This window comes from Sciurus carolinensis, chromosome 5, assembly GCF_902686445.1.
Source record: "Sciurus carolinensis chromosome 5, mSciCar1.2, whole genome shotgun sequence".
In the NCBI taxonomy this organism is placed as follows: domain Eukaryota; kingdom Metazoa; phylum Chordata; class Mammalia; order Rodentia; family Sciuridae; genus Sciurus; species Sciurus carolinensis.
The window spans coordinates 86623988-86644204 of NC_062217.1; the positions used below are offsets into that span (position 1 = coordinate 86623988).

A 20217-nucleotide genomic window follows, 5' to 3' on the forward strand; every position below is an offset into this window, starting at 1 on the left:
AGACTCTGTCACAAAAATAAAATATAAAGGGCCAGAGATGTAGCTCAGTGGTAAAGTGCTCATCTAGCACATGTGAGGTCCTGGGTTCAGTCCCTATTACCATTAAAAGAAAACTGAATTTATCTTTCTATTTTTAATTAATTATGTTTAAGAGTAACCAAATAACCCTCCCTAGCTAATAATATGGGTACGAAAGTGTGTATTTTTTTATTTGTTAATTATGTAATTATTTACACATCTGAAAAACTCAATTGTTACTCAGATTTTGCCTCATCTTGGTTTTTAAACTACTTAATCTATAAGGAGAGTGTGTTAAAATCTTCAAACAAAACTGTTGGGTGGGCTGGGTATGGTGGTGCGTGCTCGTAATCCCAGCAGTTCAGGAGGTTGAGGCAGGAAGATCGCAGGTTCAAATCCAGCCTTAGCAATTTAGCAAGGCCCTAAGCAACTTGGCGAGAACCTGTCTCAAAATAAATAAATAAATAAACAAACAAATAAATAAATAAATAAAAAGGGCTGAGGATGTGCCTCAGGGATTCAATTCATGGTTAAAAAACAAAAACAATAACAACAACAAGGGCTGGGGATGTAGCTCAGTTGGTAGAGTGCTTGCCTTGCAAGCACAAGGCCCTGGGTTCAATCCCCAGCACCACAAAAAATAAATAAATAACAACAACAAAAACCTGTTGGTTGATTTACCTAGTGTTTTTACTTTCTTTCTTTTGCTGTATAGTTCTACAATAATGTTGTGTGAGTTTTCTAGAGTTGCTGTAGAAAACTATAACAGACTTGGTGGCTTACGTTTATTCTCTCATAATTCTGGAAGCCAGAATCAAGTAATCAACAGGGCCACGCTCCTTCCAGAGGCTCTAGGTGAAAATCATTTCTTGTGTCTTCCAACTTCTGGTGGCTTCAGACATTCCTTGACTTGTGGCAGCATCTTTCTACTCTGCTTTTGTCTTCACACGGCCTTCTCCTTTGTGTTTTCTCTTACGAGGACATTTGTCTTAAGATCCACCCTAATACAAGATGACCTCATCTCAAGATCCTTAATTATATCTGCAAACACTTTCCCCCCCCCCCCCCGCAAAAGATCTCTTTCATTTTTGAGGAGGGCACCCTTCAACTCAGTGTAAGAGGCATATGTTAGGTACATATATGTGATGAGAATCTAATCTTCTTGCTAGTTGATTGTAATATGCCCTTCACAGTCCTTTATTTTATACGTACATATTACCATATATAAATATATGTATGTCTATAAGCATAGGTGTGCACATATGTATATAAATATGTAATGCCAAGGGCAGAGGATGTGGAAGTTGTTAACTAGGAGTTGCATTGTTTGTGGGGAATTTAAAGACCGATAAAATATACTAAGAGTTTGTGAACTTTAATTATCATTGTTAGAAAAATTTTAAACAATGTCAGTGATAAAATATGTGTCCCTTCCACCAAATACCTTTGTTTGTTCTAGGTTCTAGACAATTTTTGCAGCTATTATTGAGTTTTTAAAAAAATTTTTTAGTTGTAGATGAGCACAATACCTTTATTGATTGATTGATTGATTGATATGGTGCCAAGGATCCAACCTAGTGCCTCACACATGGTAAGCAAGTGCTCTACCACTGAGCCACAATCCCAGCACCATATTATCAAGTTTTAATAATAACCTTGTTAGAAGCCTTGAACCATTAAATTTGGAAGGCTCAGAAAGATCACCTAGTACACCCCATGGGGTTATAGAGTTGGAGACAGAGGGCCATAGAAGGGAAAATTATACAGCAGGTTGGGGCAAAACCAGGCATTTCACTGCCAATACCAGGGTAAGGGAGTCCTATTAAACATGGATCATCATCTTACATCTGGCTCCCTAACCAGCAATCACCCTTGGGGGCCACCAAGAGGGAAGAACACTTCTCCTTGAGTCTATTCCTTAGGATGACAACTCGCCTCCCACACAATTTGGACCCAATTCAAGCATGTAGGGGCTCACTTTGGGAAAAGCTACAGAGCATCACCTCTTTCTGATGCTACCCCAAAGGACTGGGGACTGCTAATTACCTCTGTGCCCTCTAGGGGTCTTAGCCCAGGGCTCACACTTTGCAATCCAGATAAACACTAAATAAAGCAATATGTATTTGCCAAATAACAACAATAATAATCTTGTTAACTTCAAATTAACATGGTTTATTATTTATCATTTAATAAACATTATATTTTTCATAGAAATTAATTTGGGAAACTCCCTAGCTGGTAATAAAGTGAAGGTGCAGACCACCTGACTCCAAAGATTGTGGGCTATTGATCACAGTGCTACTCTGCTTCACATTAGCTGGAGTCCTTTTTTTTTTTTTTTTTTTTTTTTAATTAATGTTGGTTTATTTCACTTAGAGTGGTATTCTCCATTTCCATCCATTTATCTGCAAATGCCATAATATTACTCTTTATGGCTGAATAATATTCCATTGTGTATATATACCAGTTTCTTTATCCATTCATCTGTGGTGGAGTCCTTAATTATCAAAAGATTCATAACAAATAATGTTGTGCTATTGTTATTTAACACTGACACAAATATTTCCACAACTTTCCAACATTCTGTATTATTCTATTATAAAATAGAAAGTGAGACTGAGAGACAATAGGAGACTACAGCAGATTGACAACACAGATCAAATAGAATGTAATGCAAACCTTCTCTGGAAAGCAAAATGTAGTTCAAATATATATTGTTTCTTATAAATCTTTTTTTTTTTAAATTTTTTTAGTTGTAGGTGGACACATTTTTATGTGGTGCCAAGGATCAAACCCAGCACCTCACACACGCTAGGTGAACACTCTATGCTGAGCCATAACCCCAGTTCTCTACATATGGTTTCTTTAGTTTGCTCTTATGGTCAGTTCAGGTGCCAGGGTAGAAAATAGTTTTATATGATATTAAATTTATTTATTTAACTTTTGTGGTACTGGGGATGGAACCCAGGGGTACTCTACCACTGAGCTACATCCCCAATTCTTTATATTTTGAGAAAGGATCTCACTAAGTTGCCCAGGCTGGCCTTGAACTTGCAATCCTCCTGCCTCAGTCTCCCAAATCACTGGGATTACAGGCATGGGCCACCATGTCCAGCTGATGTGTGCTCTTGTTCTTGCCCGTTCTCCAGTAGCTGTGACACAGTCACAAAACTCTCACCAGATGTAGCAGTTGGATCTTGGACTTAAGAGCCTCCAAAACTATTACCCAGATAAACTTCTATAGTTTATAACTCACCATCTGAATCTGTGGTATTCTGTTATACCAGCAAAAAAACTAAGGCAACTCCCTGAAAGGGCAGTATGCTGAGGTGACAGTTGTCATTGAGAAATGACAACTCTCATTATCAGAGAAATCAAATATTATCAATTTTTAATCTTTGAACACAGAACTGAGACAAAAATAGGACTTCAGAAAATACATAATTTGTGGCTACTAAGCCTAAGATTATCTCTGGCACACTTCATGGAGTTTTTCTCTGTAAACTCATTGTGCATCTGGCTTTGTACTTACAATTGCTTAATAGAAAAGGATGGTTATAATCTACAGCACTCATTAATATGTTGCCATTACCTTTAATACGCATGTTTAGTACATTCTTTAAACCATTAATTGAAGACAAAAAAATGTTGACATTCTCCCAAGAACGTCCATGAAATACAGCATCAAGCAGTATACGAAGGCTTACCCAGCACCCTTGTTCATTAATCCATGAACAAGCATGTCTTAGATGGTTTGTGTCTGATTGTCATTGAATAAATCTAAGTCTTTATCACACCTTAGAAGAGAAAATAAGAGGGGAAACAATGTGGTTTTTAAAAAAAATTACATTTCCAGACATTACACAGTAACTTGGTGTTTCACCAAATTCAATCCAACCTAACACCATCAGTCGTAGTCCCACCAAGAACCGCTGGGGCGAAAATCATCACTTTCATCTTTACGTGGAGTCTTGGAAATCAACAATATGACATGCATCGAAGAAGTCAGGAGTAGACAAGGAACATTAAACCCTAGTGGACCCGGCCCCTGGGTCCCTCCGCAGGGGTCTCAGCGGGCGGAGAAGCGATGGAGAGGGTGGTTGAGTACGGCTTCCAACAATCCTTGAGGATCAGGAGATCGTGGAGGTGGGGGAGGGTCAACGCACCGGCGGCTGCGCCGGCGGCGGTGATGCAGAAAGACGCCCCAGGACAGCTTGGTCCTTCTGGTGGGCAGAAGCCCCGCTCCAGGGAGCCCTCCATCTTGGCTGATGGAACTGGGCAGCAGCATCTGGCTCTCCCCCTGGTCACGCTGCCCCCCACTGCCCCGCGGACTCCCACTACGAAAGCAGGAGTCGTTTCCTCTGCCGAACCAGAGCCCAGTCGGGGCTGCTCGGGGACAAGTTTCCCAGTCCCATGGGGTTTGGTTCTGAATGGTTCCCAAGTTCCCCCAGCAGTTCCAACAAAATGGAGGACGTCCTCTCCTCCTGCTGCAGCCATGACGGGAGGTGGGGGGACTGTTCCCCACCGGGGCGAAGCGAGGGTGGAGGCGCCTCCACAGCCCTCAGAGGGCCCAGGTACCCACTTCGGCCGCGGCCCCGAACGCCCCTCATTCTCGCTTTAGTCCTCCCCGGCCTGTCCCCTCGCGGGGGCCTTCCAGAGACTGGACAGGGTGGACGTTGGGGCATCCAGGCCGCGTGTCTCCTCGGGCGGAGTTGCTGAGAGCCGAGGCGACGGCCCGGGTTTGGCGGGCAAGACGACTCGGGCTCCTGATCCCAGCGGGCCGGGGGCGGGGCGGGGCGGGGCGGAGTTGGGGGTGGAGGGCTGGAGCAGCTAAGAGAAGCAACACCCCGGCAGCCGCGGAAGACCAGCAGTGAGGGAGTGGAACTGAGGGCAGGGGTGTGGCCCGTGACTGACGGACAGCCGTTCGGAACTCCCTACGAGGGAGGGGCCTGAAAGAAGGCCAACGTAGCCAATGAACGGGCCCGAGGCGCCCCGGCCCGTTCTGGCCCGCCTCTGACCACAGCCAATGAGAGTGCGGAGGGCGGGTCCTTTGGGGGTTCTGTCGCATCGCGGTCTCCACCTTCTCCTTACCAGCAATAAAGCCGGGACTGGACTCCGCGAAGTAGGTGTTGCCTAAGGACGTGGGCCCGGGGAGGGGAGATTTCGTTCCTCAGAGCCGCATCCAGAACCGAGTGAGGCTTATCCCCGCTTTGAGGGCCGCAGAGAGCGGGGGTGGCTAGGAGCAGCGCAGCCTCCTGAGGAAGAGGCGGAGGCAACTGGGGAGGCGGGGATGGGTGAGGGCAGCCTCCAGAGCGTCCCTCGGATTCGGGCTTGATACCCTATGGTGCGACCGCCTTAGACGCTGCGGCGTCGGGGCCTCGGTGGCTGTTTGGGGCTGCGCTTATGTCACAGGCGCCTTCATGTGCTCCCCGAGGGCTGCGAGAGTGCGGGCACAGCGGGGCGAGCCGGGTGAGGCTGCAACCAGGGGCTGGGGTCGCAGGGGGCGGCCGGGAAGTTGCAGGATAATTTTCTTTATTTTCTGCGAGGGCACCCCGGCCGGCTCTCCTGCTCTCGAGGCTGCGCTCCCACTCTGTTGTTGGGAGCCTACGTCCCCAGGTTTTTCGGGACTAGGATTGTTGCTTGTGCCCCACCGGTTCCCTTCCTTAGCTTCTCTCTTTGCCGGCGCTGCGAGGCTTCTAGTTTCACTTGGGCAGTTCCTAATGGCGGACCTGGAGCCAGTCGCCAACCGCCCGCAGACAAACCTCAGGTCCAGGGCCACTACTTGCCACAAATACTGCTCAACGGTGTCGTGAACCTTACCCCACATATTGGTTCGAGTGGCTGGGATGAAGCTGGGTGGGCAAATTTTGGAGGGAATCCGACTCCTTTGCTGGAGCTGAAGCAACCTTTGCCCTGCCCCCTTCCTTCCTAGGAGGAGACCTGGTGCCTTGCTCGGCTCACCCTACCCCACCCCGAGTTCTGTAATTTGAAGAAACAGCTTTGTCTTAATATTGTGGTTTCTGTAGTTTGGGTTGTTTGAGTTTTTTATACCGTGCGGGGCGGGTAGAACAGCGCAGTAACTTCATGACCGATATATCTCATTACTTCCTCTGGTGTTGAGTTGGTGTTGCCATACAGTTTGGTTGTAAATTTTTTTTTTTTTTTTTTTTTTTTTTTTTTTTTTTTTTTTTTTTTTTTTTTTAATCTCCTCTTATAGGGCCAGGAATCACCTTCAGGGCAGTCTGGTGAAGCTTTGGCAGAAATTAATACGGAAAATATCTTCATTGTGAGTCATTTTATCCCATTTTCCTGTTTAATATATTTAGTGCAGTAGTAGGGTGTTCTTCCTGTGAGATTTGCCTCTCTGTTATCTTGAAGGCAAAGAGTAATTACTTGAGTGGCTCTGTCCCCAGAGCCAAGCCAGGATAATCCCCAGGAAAGCACTGGAGTGGGTGCTGGTATTTGCACAACTGCTTCTCTCTCAGAGAGTTCCAAAATAGGACTGTTTGTTCCATTTTATAAAATGCTTTGCATTTAACATTTTTGTCTTCCTCTCCAACAGATAGGTTTTTTTCCTTATGGATATTTCTTTTTTGGGGGCGGGGGCGGGGTACGGGAATTGAACTCGGGAACATTCAACCACTGAGCCACATCCCCAGCCCCATTTTGTATTTTATGTAGAGACAGGGTCTCACTAAATTGCTTAGGGCTTCGCCATCCTCCTGCCTCAGCCTCCCAAACTGCTGGGATTACAGGCCTGCACCACTGTGACTGGCTTATTCTGGATTTTTAAAAAATTATTTAAAATAAAATAATTTAAAAATAAAACATAAAAAAAACTAAATAATCTCTTGTCTTAAGGTTGTGGAAGAAGGGGAATTTTTTGTGTGTGTCTGCTTGCATTATATTTGAGGAATACTGATTTGTGTACTTTTTTTTTCTTTTTCTGGTATGGGCCATTGAACTCATGGGCATTTAATCATTGAACCACATCCACAGCCCTTTTTTGTATTTTTTCATTTAGAGACAGGCTCACTAAGTTGCTGAGGTTGGCTTTGAACTTGGAATCCTTCTGCCTCAGCCTCCCACGCTACTGGGATTATAGGCCTTGACCACTGCACCCGGCTGATTTATATACTCTTGACAATACTCCAGCTGCATCACATCAGGAGATACATAATCTAGTTGTAGTAGTACTCCTCATTCTAACATTGACTACTGAATTGGTAGTGACTGATCCCTTCATTATGGTTAATGAGCTTTTTCTTTGCTATCAGAAAGTATTATGTGTTCCTTGTGGTCCCGTGCAGTTACCAGTTCTCCATCTATTCAGCTAATGATTTTAACACCAATGATAATTAGAAAAAAATCCAGCTTCTACTTTTATTATGGGGGATTCTGTTGTGTCTTAGGTCTGCCCTATTTTATCCTTTCAACATTGATCGGTTTTCTGTTGTTAATCAAAAAAAAGTTTGTGCCAGGCAAGGTGGTACACACCTGTAATTCCAGCAGCTGCAGAGGCTGAGGCAGAGGATCAAGAGTTCAAAACCAACCTTAGCAACTTAGCGAGGCACTTAGCAACTCATGGAGACTCTGTCTCTAAATAATATACAAGAAAGGCCTGGGGATGTGACTCAGTGGTCAAGCACCCCAGGGTTCAATCCCGGGTAAAACCCCTGCCCCCAAAAATAAAAAGAAGTTTGTGATTGACTTATTCCCCATGCTTCCATAGTAGTATTACAGCCTTCCCTTTGCCTGAGTTGCTCCCTGCAAATAAAAATTTTTTTAGTACTGGAGATTTAACCCAGGGGCACTTTACCACTGAGCTACATCCCCAGTCCTTTTGTTTTTTACTTTGAGACAGCATCTCGTTGAGTTGGTTAGGGCCTTGCTAAGTTGTTGAGGTTGGCTTTGAACTTGCAGTCCTCCTGTCTCAGGCTCTCAAGCAGTTGGAGTTGCAGGCATTGCCCCTGGACTCAGCTGCAAATTTAAGCTTAATTGTACTTATTTTATTCTTTCTTTTTATTTCCTTTCATGAAAATTGAGCCCAAGGCTGACCTATACTCACAGCCCTACATTTAACTTCTTATACAATACTTTTAAGCCACACCCCTTTAATCTAAGGATAAAATGACAGAATATAGAGTTGTGTGTCTAGCTCTAAGGATAGAAATTACTTCAATTGGATAATTTTCACAGGATGTCTAGAATAGTAACATTGCACATTCCATAGAAGTTTAGTGAGATGATGGGATGTGGGTGTGGTTCTAGAGCTATGATGGATCTTTTGTAGGAGAAGGCATTTAATGAGAACCAAAAATAAAAAGATTATACAGGTAATATGTCACTGACTTAATTATTACTTACTGTTTTCCTCAACAAAAGTCATGAGGTATTTATACCATACTGTTGTGCAGAGGATTTGCTTTTGGTGCCAGCTATAATAAGGTTCAAATCTCTGCTCTTTTGTTTAGTGTGGCAAGTCACTTATTCTGTGAGACTTTGTTATGTGACATTCTACAAATGAATAAAATAAGTCTGTCTTCCCAAGATTGTTATGAGGATTGTAAATTCCTGGGCCATAAATTATGGAACACATGTAAACACACATGTATTTAGTTAATGGTAATTAATGATATATATTATGTATATATGTATGTGTGTGTGTGTATATATATATATATATATTTTTTTTTTTTTTTTTTTTTTTTGGTTCTAGAGATTGAACCCAGGGTCTTAATATATGCTAGGCAAGCACACTATCATCTAGCTGCATCCCCAGCCCTCTTTATTTATTTATTTATTTTTTAATTTTGACACAGGGTTTTATTAGTTGCCGAGGCTGTCCTTGAACTTGTGCTCTTCATGCCTTAGCCTTAGTACTTGGGATTACAAGCATATACTTGGGGTTACAAGCCTATAACTCTGTGTGCCTGCATGTGTGGGTGGGTGCTAAGCATGTGCTATACTACTGAGCTACTTCCCAACCCTATAAGTATATAGAATTCTTGTCTTCTTTTTTTCTTTATATCCTGAGATTTCCTCAATTTCATCTTTCAATCCTTTTATTGAGTGTTTATTTCCATTACTGTTCAATTTCTACCACCTCTTTTTTGAATTAGAAATGGTAAAAATTTTAATGATTACTCATCCCTTATCCATCTAGAGTTATGTGATTTTTTATTTTATCTTTTTTCTGCATTATCTCATGTTTGTGTTTTTCCTCCTTATTTTTCATGTTAGAGGCTTTCCCCAAATACTTCTAATTCATTTTTTTGGTTCATTTCTGTTTACTTGTTCTTTTTAGTTATACATGACAGTAGAATATATTTTGACATATTATACATACATGAAGTATAACTTCCCATTCGTATGGTTGTACATGATGCAGAGTTATACTAGTTGTATGTTCATATATGAACATAGGAAAATTATGTCTGACTCATTCTACTGGCTTTCCTATTCCCTTCTCTCCATTCATTTTCCTTCGTCTAATCCAATGAACTTTATTCGTCCCTCTCACCCCCTTATCGTGTGTTAGTATCTGCATATCAGAGAGAATATTTGGCCTTTGGTTTTTTGGGGTTGGCTTATTTCACTTCCCATGATAGTCTCCAGTGTCATCCATTTACTGGCAAATGCCATAATTTCATTCTTTATGACTGAAGTACTTCTAATTCTTGACTGGCCTAGTTATGAATAAGAAGTGTGAACTACAAGATGGACATGGTGGTGCATACTTGTAATCCCAGCAACTTGAGATGCTGAAGCAGGAGGATTACAAGTTCAAAGCCAGCCTCAGCAATTTATCAAGGCCCTAAGCAACTTAGCAAGACCCTATCTCAAAAAAAAAAAAAAAAAAAAAAAGGAGGTGGAGATGGGGCTCAGTGGTTAAATGCCCCTGGGTTCAATCCCTGTTTAAAAAAAAAAAAAATTGTGATCTACAAAACAGATTGGAACAATGAGAGATGTGAGCAGGACTTTAAGTTTAGAGTTTTGATATAGAGTGAAATTTTTGCCAGTTGATGGGGAACTCCATGGATCATTATCTTTAGATCTTTCCTTTTTGCTGTTCTTAATTCTGCAGGGAAGTCTGAGAAGTCTTCCAGAGAAGAGCCTACTTCCTGGAATATAGAGGTCTGGATGCAAGTTCTCTCGGAATCAGATGGGAGAGGGAGTATTTCATATGCATTCATTGTGCTTGGTGCACCTTGAATATCTTATGTTCTATCCTCACCAAAGAATTGAATTTGAGAACTGTGATAAGATGGGAAAAAGACCTGTAACTATCAACGTAATAGGAGGGAAGGATCTAGGACTATCTCCCAACTTCCTTATTTTAGCCTTCTACCCACACTTTTCCAGGGAAATCTGATACAACAGGTTTCTAGGACTTTTGATAACTATAATATAAATCAGGATGAATCTTAGCTTTTTCCATCATTATTTAAGGGTTTTTGTCAGATCAGCTTAGTTATTCTTTTCCTCTTCTGCTTATAAGATTTTGTTGCTTTGGTTTCTTGTTCTTCTTTTCCTTGTGGGTAGACCTTTACTGTTTAGGGGAGTTTTGGAAAGAAGTGAAGTTAGTTGTGTTATCATTACACCATCTTAATCCCTATCAGGCTACTTATTTCTAGACAGTAATTTTGTACCTAGGCACTGCAGTAATTTTCTTGCTCTTTGTACTGGTGGTTCATTTGATTCTTCTTTCTCTTACCTTGTTGCATTTGTTAGTACCTTCAGAATCATGCTATTTCTGGTTTTAAATGAGAATGGTTACAGCATATATACTCACTTACATGAATTCAGCTTTGGAGTTGAACTTTTTTATTTTGAAAAAATCCGTTAGGAATTGATAAGTCCACAGAGGTGCTGAAGAAGAACATGTAAATACAACAACCTTCAGGGGAAGAAAACTATAGTTACTACTGAGAATTTGCTTTCTTTTTTATTTTTTTAATGTGCTTCACCTTTAGTATGCTAAGCATGCAGTCTGCCACTGAGCTACACCTACCTACCAAGTCTGGGATTTAAAACTAGATGAATACTTAATTTGTTTTTTCAGGCTATATGACTGTAGCAAACTGAGGGTTAAAGAGTACCCTTTCTAATAGGCAAATGTATAGAGACAGAAAGTAGATTAAGTGATTGGGGCTGGGGGAAAGAGGAGAAAATGGGAATGACTGCTAATGGTTGTAGAGTTTGTTTCTTGTGTGATGAATCTTCTAAAATTGATTGCTGTGATGGTTGCACAACTTTGTGAACATAATAAAAGCTATTAGATTATACACTGTGTGAATTTTAAGATGTTTTGATAGTATCTTAGGAAAGCCATTTGTAAATTAAAAAGAATTCCCTTTCTATTTTTTTTTTCTGTAAGAAGAGGAAAATAGAGCCTAACAACCACAATAAGATACCATGAAGTTGATATAGCCCTTTTCCAGAAATTCCTCGTCTATGTTGTTTATTCAAATATAGAAAGGTTTGAAAGAATTGATGTATTTACCACTTTTTCAAGTTTATATAGTTCATATAATTATAATCTCTTTCCTTGAAAATCAGCCTCCTAATAAGCTTAATGGATGTATATTAACCATGATACCAGTTTTTTGTTTCTTTTATATTATAATCTTTTAAACTGGTTCTTTATATTCTTTTTATTTTATTTTTAATTTTTTAATTTTTTTTTCCATAAAAGTTTTATTTATCCCCACAACAACCCTGTGAGGTAGGGTGATCAGGGCATTTGAAGATGAGAAAACTAAATCTACATTACTTTTTCATACCGCATAGTAATTAGGTAGAAATTAAGATTTTTAAATGTTCATGACTTTATACTGATTTATGTGGAAACAGGTAGAGAGAATATTAACTCCCCCCTACTTTAATGCCAAAAGGACACTGCCTTGAAAAATCCCATTCAAAAGATGAAAGTATTTCATTGCTTATTTCTATAAAGATTTATAAAATTAAAAAAATGAAATATTTTACAGTTTGTGTATATATATATATATAATGGTCTCATTCAGGGACACATCCTTCAGCTGTGTATATGATCAACTATTCCAAGCCCTAGAAATGCAAACTTAAAAAAGTATGAAAGACAAAAATGATAATGAGCAATAGCCTCAATCTTCTTTATTATTCCTCCATGTATCTTGAATAAGTTCTGTGAAATTTCATCCTAGTTTTTAAAAAGGGAAAAATTACAAAAAAAATTTTTTTTAAACTTCCACAGATATTTCTGATAAACTTTCATTTTGTTGCCTACTGTGAAATCACTGTCTCATCACTTAAAACAGGGATTTCCCAAACCTGGCTTTTAGAATCACCAGGAGGAGCTTTAAAAAAAAATGCCAAACTCTCACCAGGTGCAATGGTGCATGCCTGTAATCCCAGCAGCTTGGGAGGCTGAGGCAGGAGGATTGCAAGTTAGAAGCCAGCCTCAGCAACAGTGAGGCACTAAGCAACTCAGACCCTATCTCTAATTAAAATACAAAACAGGGCTGGGGATGTGGCTCAGTGATCAAGTACCCCAGAGTTCAATCCCCAGTACCCCTTACCCCTGCAAAAAAACAAACAAGCAAAAAACCCAAACTCTCCAAACTATAGTTATAGTGTGTACATGTATGAATACGTAACAACAGATCCCATCATTACATACAACTCTACATGGGGGAAAAACCTCTCTGGCCCCATTTTAGACAGTGAGACAGTTTTCTGGAGGTAGGCTTTGGAAATCTATTTGAAAAGCTCCTCAAAACAACTTTGTGGTGGGGCAGGACAGCACAAGAGATTGACCCCAGGGGTACTCTACATTGACCTATATCCCCAGCCTTTTTAATTATTGTTTTTTAAATTTGAGATAAGGTCTTACCATGTTGCCTCAAATGAACTTTGATCTTCCTACCTCAGCCTCCAGAGTTGTGGGATTACAGGACCCAGCTCCTTACTTAGGTTAATTCTAATGAAATGTGAGGTTCTCGAATCACCAATGTATCTTAAAATACTAGTATCTCAAAATCATAAATTTGTATTTTATTTTTTATTTTTATTTTTGGTGCTGCTGGGCATCAAACTCAGGACCCTACATAGGCACTTTACCACTGATCTACACTCGCAGCAGTTATTTGTCTTTTAAACTGCTTTATCTTACTTACTTTTTAGTACCAAGGATTGAACCCAACAGTACTAAGCCATATCCCCTGCCCATTTTTCTAATTATTATTTTGAGGCAGGGTCTTGCCAAATTGCTGAGACTGGCTTTGAACTTGTAATCTTCCTGCCTCAACCTCCCAAGCTGCTGGGATTACAAGCCTGTGCCACCGAACTGCCCCCTGCCCAACTGCTTTGTTTTAATTTTGATTTTTTTTTATTGTAGTGAATTGGCTTATCTTTTGTGTGCACAGGCAGAATAGATACTAGTGTATATTTGGGAGTGCTAGTGCCTGTATGCCTGGGATGGGTTTGGTGCTGGGGATTGAACCCTGGGCCTCAAGCATTAGCTAGGTAAGCGTTCTGCCTTTGAGTTAAATTCCCAGCCTAAATTGGCTCATCTTAAAAAGACAAGTAATATTTAAACATTGTTTTCCCATTAATTGCATATAATATGGTAGCTATGAAGTAGGTTCTAAAGTTCGATTTCTTGGATTTGAATCCTGACTACCTTTTTTAGTCATGAAGACTTAGGCCAGGTGTTCTGATTTTTAGTTTCCTTATTGGTAAAGTAGAAAAAAATAATAGTTCCTACCTCATGTAGGTAAGTGTTAACTGAGATAATATATTTAATGGCATAACACTTATTAAGAATAAACATTACTTATTACATGACTGACTGTAACATCAACTTATCAAATTTTAGAATAAAAATGTTAGCATATTCCAATACAAGGTATTTAAAATGGAATAATGACTGCCTTGTGAAGTGAGTTTTCCTAATCATTGAACACCTATACAGTTCTACCCACTTTCACCCTCTCCAGTTTCTACAATCAAAAAATTGAGGTTAACAATGTATAAGCTGCTGGGTGTGGTGGCGCATGCCTATAATCCCAGCGGTTGGGGAGGCTGAGGCAGGAGGATTGAGAGTTCAAAGCCAGCCTCAGCAAAAAGGAGTTACTAAGCAACTCAGTGAGACCCTGTCTCTAATAAAAAAAAATTTGAAAAAAAAAAAAGGCTGGGGATATGGCTCAGTGGTTGAGTGCCCCTGGGTTCAATCCCCAGTACCCCTCCCCCCGCCAAAAATGTATAAGCTGCCATTTACCATTGATACATACTTATATACATTTCAGTTATACTTATTTTTGCCCCTTATTAAGATGGAAATGATTTTTATCTAGGATTGATTTCACTACCACCTGTGGATGTCTTCTTTTCCTGTCTGCTTAAGAGCTGTGCTTTACTTCAGTTTTCATTTCTATAGATTCTTCAACTGTTGTCTGATGGATCCTTTCCTTCATCATAGCTTTCTATGTAAATAGGTACACAAAAATGTTTGCAGAGTATAACAAGAAGAGTTAAGAATTTGTGACCTAGGGCTAGGGCTGTATTGCTGTGGTAGAGTGCCTGCCTGGTATGCATGAAACCTTGGATTCAATCCCTAGTACCACAAAAAAAAAAAAAAAAAAAAAAAAAAAAAAATTCCTGTGAGCTGTTGTTGGAGTCCTGAGTTTTAGGTTTAGTTCTAGGTTTACCTGAAATAGTCAAGTTAGCTTCTCTGTCATTTTTCTGATCAGTAGACTAGACTATATTATACCTATCATTATGGAGTTGTTCTGAGAATGTACATAAAAAGCACATAACAATGTCTGGCACAAAAGAACTTCACCTCCCTGGACAAACACAAGAAAGATTCAAAAAGATATAATAGTGAAGTAATATCAGAAGCAAAGAATTTGAAAAAATAGTAACAAAAGACTAGGAAAATAGGGATTAGATAATATCAAAGATACTGTGGTAGATTAAAGCATAAATAGCTGGGTACCGTGTGCATGCCTGTAATCCCAGCAAGTGGGGGGGATGAGGCAGAAGTATTATAAGTTCAAGACCAGCCTCAGTAACTTAGTGAGGCCCTAAGCAACTTAGTGAGATCCTGTCTCACAGAAAAAAAAAAAGTGCCAGATATGTAGTTTAGTGCTTAAGTGCCTCTGGGTTCGACTCCCAGCACAAAACATAAATGAGTAAATAACTTATATGGAGTATTATATTAGATCTTTGGGTTATTGGTGCTAAATAGAATTTTGTCGCTAAATTTTCTAACTCATAAGAGTATAAGTATTTTTTCACTATCAATGATGAAATAGCTTTAAGTGAATACTCTAATATTAGAGTAAATTTTTTAAAATTGTAAATGGATACTGTTATGATGTTGTATGTGAGGTGTCCCCCAAAAACTCACATGTGAGACAATGCAAGAAGGTTCACATGGGGTTGGGGTTGTGGCTCAGTGGTAGAGCGCTCTCCTAGCATGCATGAGGCGCTGGGTTCAATCCTCAGCACCACATAAAAATAAAATAAAGGTATCGTGTCTACCTACAACTTAAAAAAAAAATTATAAAAAAAACAGTTCAGAGGAGAAATGATTGACTTGAGAGAGTCTTAACCTAATCGGTTAATTAATCCCTGATGGGATTACCTGAGTAGTCATTGGAGGCAGGTGGGGTGTGGCTACGTGGTATGTATTTTGTATCTGGCGAGTGGAGTCTCTCTCTCTCTCTCTGCTGCTGGATCATGATGTGAGCCACTTCCTTCCATCAATTCCTTCCACCATGATGTTCTGCCTCACTTTGAGCCCTGAGGAATGAAGCCTACTGTGTATGGATTGAGACCTCTGAAACCATGAACCCTCAGATAAACTTTTCTTCCTCTGAAATTTTGCTGGTCAGATCCTTTTAGTCACTGCAGTCAAAAAACTGACTAAAACAGACACAATATATTTTATTTATTTTTTTATTTGGTGCTGAGAATTGAGCCCAATGCCTCACATGTGCTAGGTAAGCGTTCTACCAGTGAGCCACAACCCCAGTCCAAGTAGATGTTTTTTAAAGGACCAAAAATTAAATAATTAATTTACATCAGACTCTAAAAAAATAAACATTAAATGGTTAACAGTAGAGGAAAAAAATGGAATGAGTATTTGCTTTTTCTCTAAAAGTTGAGATGAAAAATCATGTAATATGTTTTAATGCAAAAAACATGATAGAGCTTTTTTTTTTTTTTCCTTTTGTCTGTCTCTTGCAGGTTCCTTGGCATGGATAAATGTTCAGTGAGAGGATTAGAATTGACCAGACAGATTCCTGCTTTGTTAGGGAGTACGGCCATGGCAGCTAGTCTCATGGACATAGAAAATGCATGTGGTGATCCAATTAGTTCTTTAGTCAATAGATCTAGAAACTCATCAATGGAAGATGAGGATGATGTTGTATTTATTGAATCAGTACAACCTCCTTCAATTTCTACAGTAACTGATCAGAGAAATTCTATATTTACGTCATCAGAACATAAACCACAAGGAAATCATCCCATATTTCTGCCTTCCTCAAAAGATTTGGCTTCTCAGAAGGGAAATATATGTGAGACAATTGTTATTGATGATGAAGAGGACATAGAAACAAATGCAGGGGAGGAGAAAAATTCTTCCAATTTTACTGAATGGGGACTCCCTGCAACTAAAAATAATACCAAAGATTTGGATTTCTCCACTTCCAGTCTTTCAAGAAGTAAGGTAAATGCAGGAATGGGTAATAGTGTTATCACTACAGAATTGACTCTGAAATACATATTACTAATATTACAACCTTAGAAACAGGTGTAATGCTGGGCAAGATATGAACTTAATGATTACACATATAACATCACTAGAATACCAACTTGGGAGATGTCGCTAAAGGACTTCAGTCAAGTAATTTTGGTGTTAATATACAAACATACACCCCATCTTTAACTTCACAGACCAAGACTGGAGTAAGACCTTTTAATCCTGGTAGAATGAATGTGGCAGGAGACGTATTTCAGAATGGAGGCTTTGCAACTCATCATAATCCTGGTAAGCAGTAGGCGATATCATTTGCCTTCTCCATCAAGTGAATAAACTTTTAGATGTTGTTGTACTTAATTCTTATTTACATCTATTTACATTCTGTATGAAATAATTCTCTTAGTTTTAATATTAAGACAGTATATTTTACATAATAAAACTGTACAGTCTACTTATTTTATGAAATTTTGGGACGTTAATCTTATTTTATCCAATGTGATTTACATCTAAAGTGTTTTAGTTGAAAACGTTCTTAGCAGGACAGTAGATTGAGACACATTATTACCCTGTACACATGTATGAAAAGAATTTTTGAAAAAAATATATCACTGTCAAAAAAAGCTAATGAAAAAATTATAATGCACCAATAAAAATATGAACAAATAAAAATAAAATCTTAAAATAAAATTAAAATTTTTTTTCCAAATTTGAAAAAAGAAAACCTTCTTAACTACTACCACTACTCTTGTTTATTTTAATATGAAAATTTGTACAGTTGAGGATGTAGATACATGTTGATAAACCATGCACTTAGTATGCCTGAGGCCCTGGGTTCAGTCACTAGCAGCAGAAATAATAAACAAATAAAAAAGTATTATAGGGCTGGGGATACAGCTCAGTTGGTAGAGTGCTTGCCTCGCATGCACAAGGCCCTGGGTTCAATCCCCAGCACCAAAAAAAAAAAAAAGTATTATAGAGTAAAAAGATGGATAGTGAACTGAAAGAACAAAATAATATGTAATAATAAATTTTTAATTTGTAATTGTGTAACTTGACATTTCAGCTTTTGCCTTTTAATTATTTGCTTTTGGGCTGCTTGTCTATGATTTTAGTTTTTTCAAAAATATTTTTTATTTTTACAGACACATTTCAATTCATTGTACACAAATGGGGTACAACTTTTCATTTCTGTGGTTGTACACAATGTGTATTCACGCATTCATGTAATCATACATATATATAGGGTAATACTATCTATTTCATTCTACTGTTTTTCCATCCCCACCCCCTCCCCCCCCTTTTTCCTCTACACCATCCAAAGTTCCTTCATTCTTCTCTTAGCCCCGCCACCCCCCATTGTTATATATTGTCATGTACTTATCAGAGAAAACATTTGGCCTTTCGTTTTTTGGGCTTGGCCTATTTCACTTAGCATGATATTTTCCAGTTGCATCCATTTACCAGCAAATGCCATGATTTTATTCTTCTTTATGGCTGACTAATATTCCATCGTGTATACACCACAGTTTCTTTATCTATTCATCAGTTGAAAGGCATCTAGGTTGATTGACAATCTAGCTATTGTGAATTGAGCTGCTATGAACACTGATGTGGCTGCATCACTGTAGTATGCTGATTTTAAGTCCTTTGGGTATAAGCCGAGGAGTGGGATAGCTGGGTCAAATGATGGGTCCATTTCAGTCTTTTTGAAAAATCTCCATACTGCTTTCCAGAATGGCTGTACCAATTTGCAACTCCACTAGCAATGTATGAGTGTGCCTTTTTTCCAACATTCACACCAAGACTTATTATTGCTTGTGTTCTTGATAATAACCATTCTTTTTTTTTTTTTTGCAATCTGCATGTGTATTTTATTTCCATTGAAAAATATTATCTATATAAAATTTTGGTCCACTTTCTTCTCCTTTACTTCAGCCATTCAAGATTGAGTATTTTACAAGTAAAAGCAGAATCACATATCTAACGAGAACTAAATATTTCACATCATTAAATTAATAGGATTTAACTGAATTAGGCTTGCTCTTTATTATTTTTCAGGAACAATAACTTATCTATCCTGTGTGTTATTTTCCCTGTACTTTAGTTTACTTGAGTGACTATATAATGAGGTCTCTTCTCCTATATTCAGCAATGAGTGTACATAAGTGTAATTTATAACTGGATTCATTATCTATATTTGATTTATGTGAAATCCCTCATGATATGGTATTTCCACGATAAACTGCAGATATTTTAGTCACACATACACTTTCAACATCAATTGCAAAAAATCAAGATGTTAATTTTAGAGACGTGAGGAGAATAACACTGCCCACTTATAGGCTCGCTGTTGTGAGAGGTCCTTGGATAGCTACTGCTTCAGTCTCAATGCGTACTCCTTTGGGTAAAGCAGCAACCTGGTAAGCAGCTCTAGCAGGAAAATTACTCTTGAAATATTATTTGTAGATTTCATTGACAGTATTGAAGTCATTCATGTCAGCCAGCAAAACAGTTGCTTTTACCACATTAGTGAAGTCACAGCCTGCAGCTTTCAGAATTTCACCCATGTTTGTGAGAGCTTGTTTAGTTTCTACTGCTATCCCTCCTGGTACAAGCTCCACTAGAAGGGTCCATGCCTATCTGTCCAGAGATGTAATGATCTTGTCCACTAACACTGCTTGACTGTAGGGACCAATGGCCCCTGGGGCTTTCGCGGTGCTGATCACTTTTCTGATCAGGGACGACATATCTCGTCCTTTTATTCCTCACATCGCTCCAGGAGAAGAAACCCCTTCCCCAGCCCTGCCTGCTTCTTGCCCCACAACTGACCAGCCCTGGGCAGAGTCTCGATAATAGCCATTCTAATTGGAGTTAGATGAAATCTTAGGATGATTTTAATTTGCATTTCTCTAATTACTAGAGATGATGAGCACTTTTTCATATATTTGTTGATCACCTGTATATCTTCTTCTGTGAAGTGTCTGCCCATTTCCTTAGCCCATTTATTGATTGGGTTCTTTGTATTTTGGGCGTAAAGTGTTTTAAGTTCTTTATAAACTTTGGAGATTAGTGCTCTGTGTGTGGAAAAGATTTTCTCCCACTCTGTAGGCTCTCTTTTCACATTGTTGATTATTTCCTGTGCTGAGAAAGAACTTTTTAGTTTGAATCTATCCCAATTATTGATTCTTGCTTTTATTTTTTGTGCTATGGGGGTCTTGTTAAGGAAGTCTGGTCCTAAGCCTACATGATGGAAATTTGGGCCTAATTTTTCTTCTATTTGGTGAAGGGTCTCAGGTCTAATTCCTAGATCCTTGATCAATTTTGAGTTGAGTTTTGTACAGGGTGAGAGATAGGAGTTTCATTTTACTGCATATGGATTTCCAGTTTTCCCAGCACCATTTGTTGAAGAGGCTATCTTTTCTCCATTATAAGTTTTTGGCACC

The 20217-nt window shown here is 39.2% G+C and overlaps 1 protein-coding gene and 1 pseudogene across 8 annotated transcripts in view; one reads left to right on the forward strand and one right to left on the reverse strand.

Annotated features, from left to right (window-relative positions):
* Positions 1 to 5118: 5118 nt before the first annotated feature.
* Positions 5119 to 20217, forward strand: part of Zmym5 (zinc finger MYM-type containing 5) — a 58127-nt gene continuing 43028 nt past the window's right edge. Inside the window, exons 1-5 of one of the 8 annotated variants that reach the window (XM_047554158.1) lie at positions 5119 to 5210; positions 6236 to 6304; positions 10106 to 10155; positions 16258 to 16741; positions 16969 to 17062. In XM_047554158.1, coding sequence (XP_047410114.1) covers positions 16268 to 16741; positions 16969 to 17062 — 568 coding nt within the window. In that variant the 5' untranslated portion in view covers positions 5119 to 5210; positions 6236 to 6304; positions 10106 to 10155; positions 16258 to 16267. Of the gene's footprint in view, positions 5211 to 5445; positions 5488 to 6235; positions 6305 to 10105; positions 10156 to 16257; positions 16742 to 16968; positions 17063 to 20217 lie in introns of those variants that run through there. The other 7 variants (XM_047554152.1, XM_047554156.1, XM_047554150.1 and 4 more) reach the window with 7 other exon arrangements.
* Positions 19111 to 19521, reverse strand: LOC124985447 (2-iminobutanoate/2-iminopropanoate deaminase-like; annotated as a pseudogene).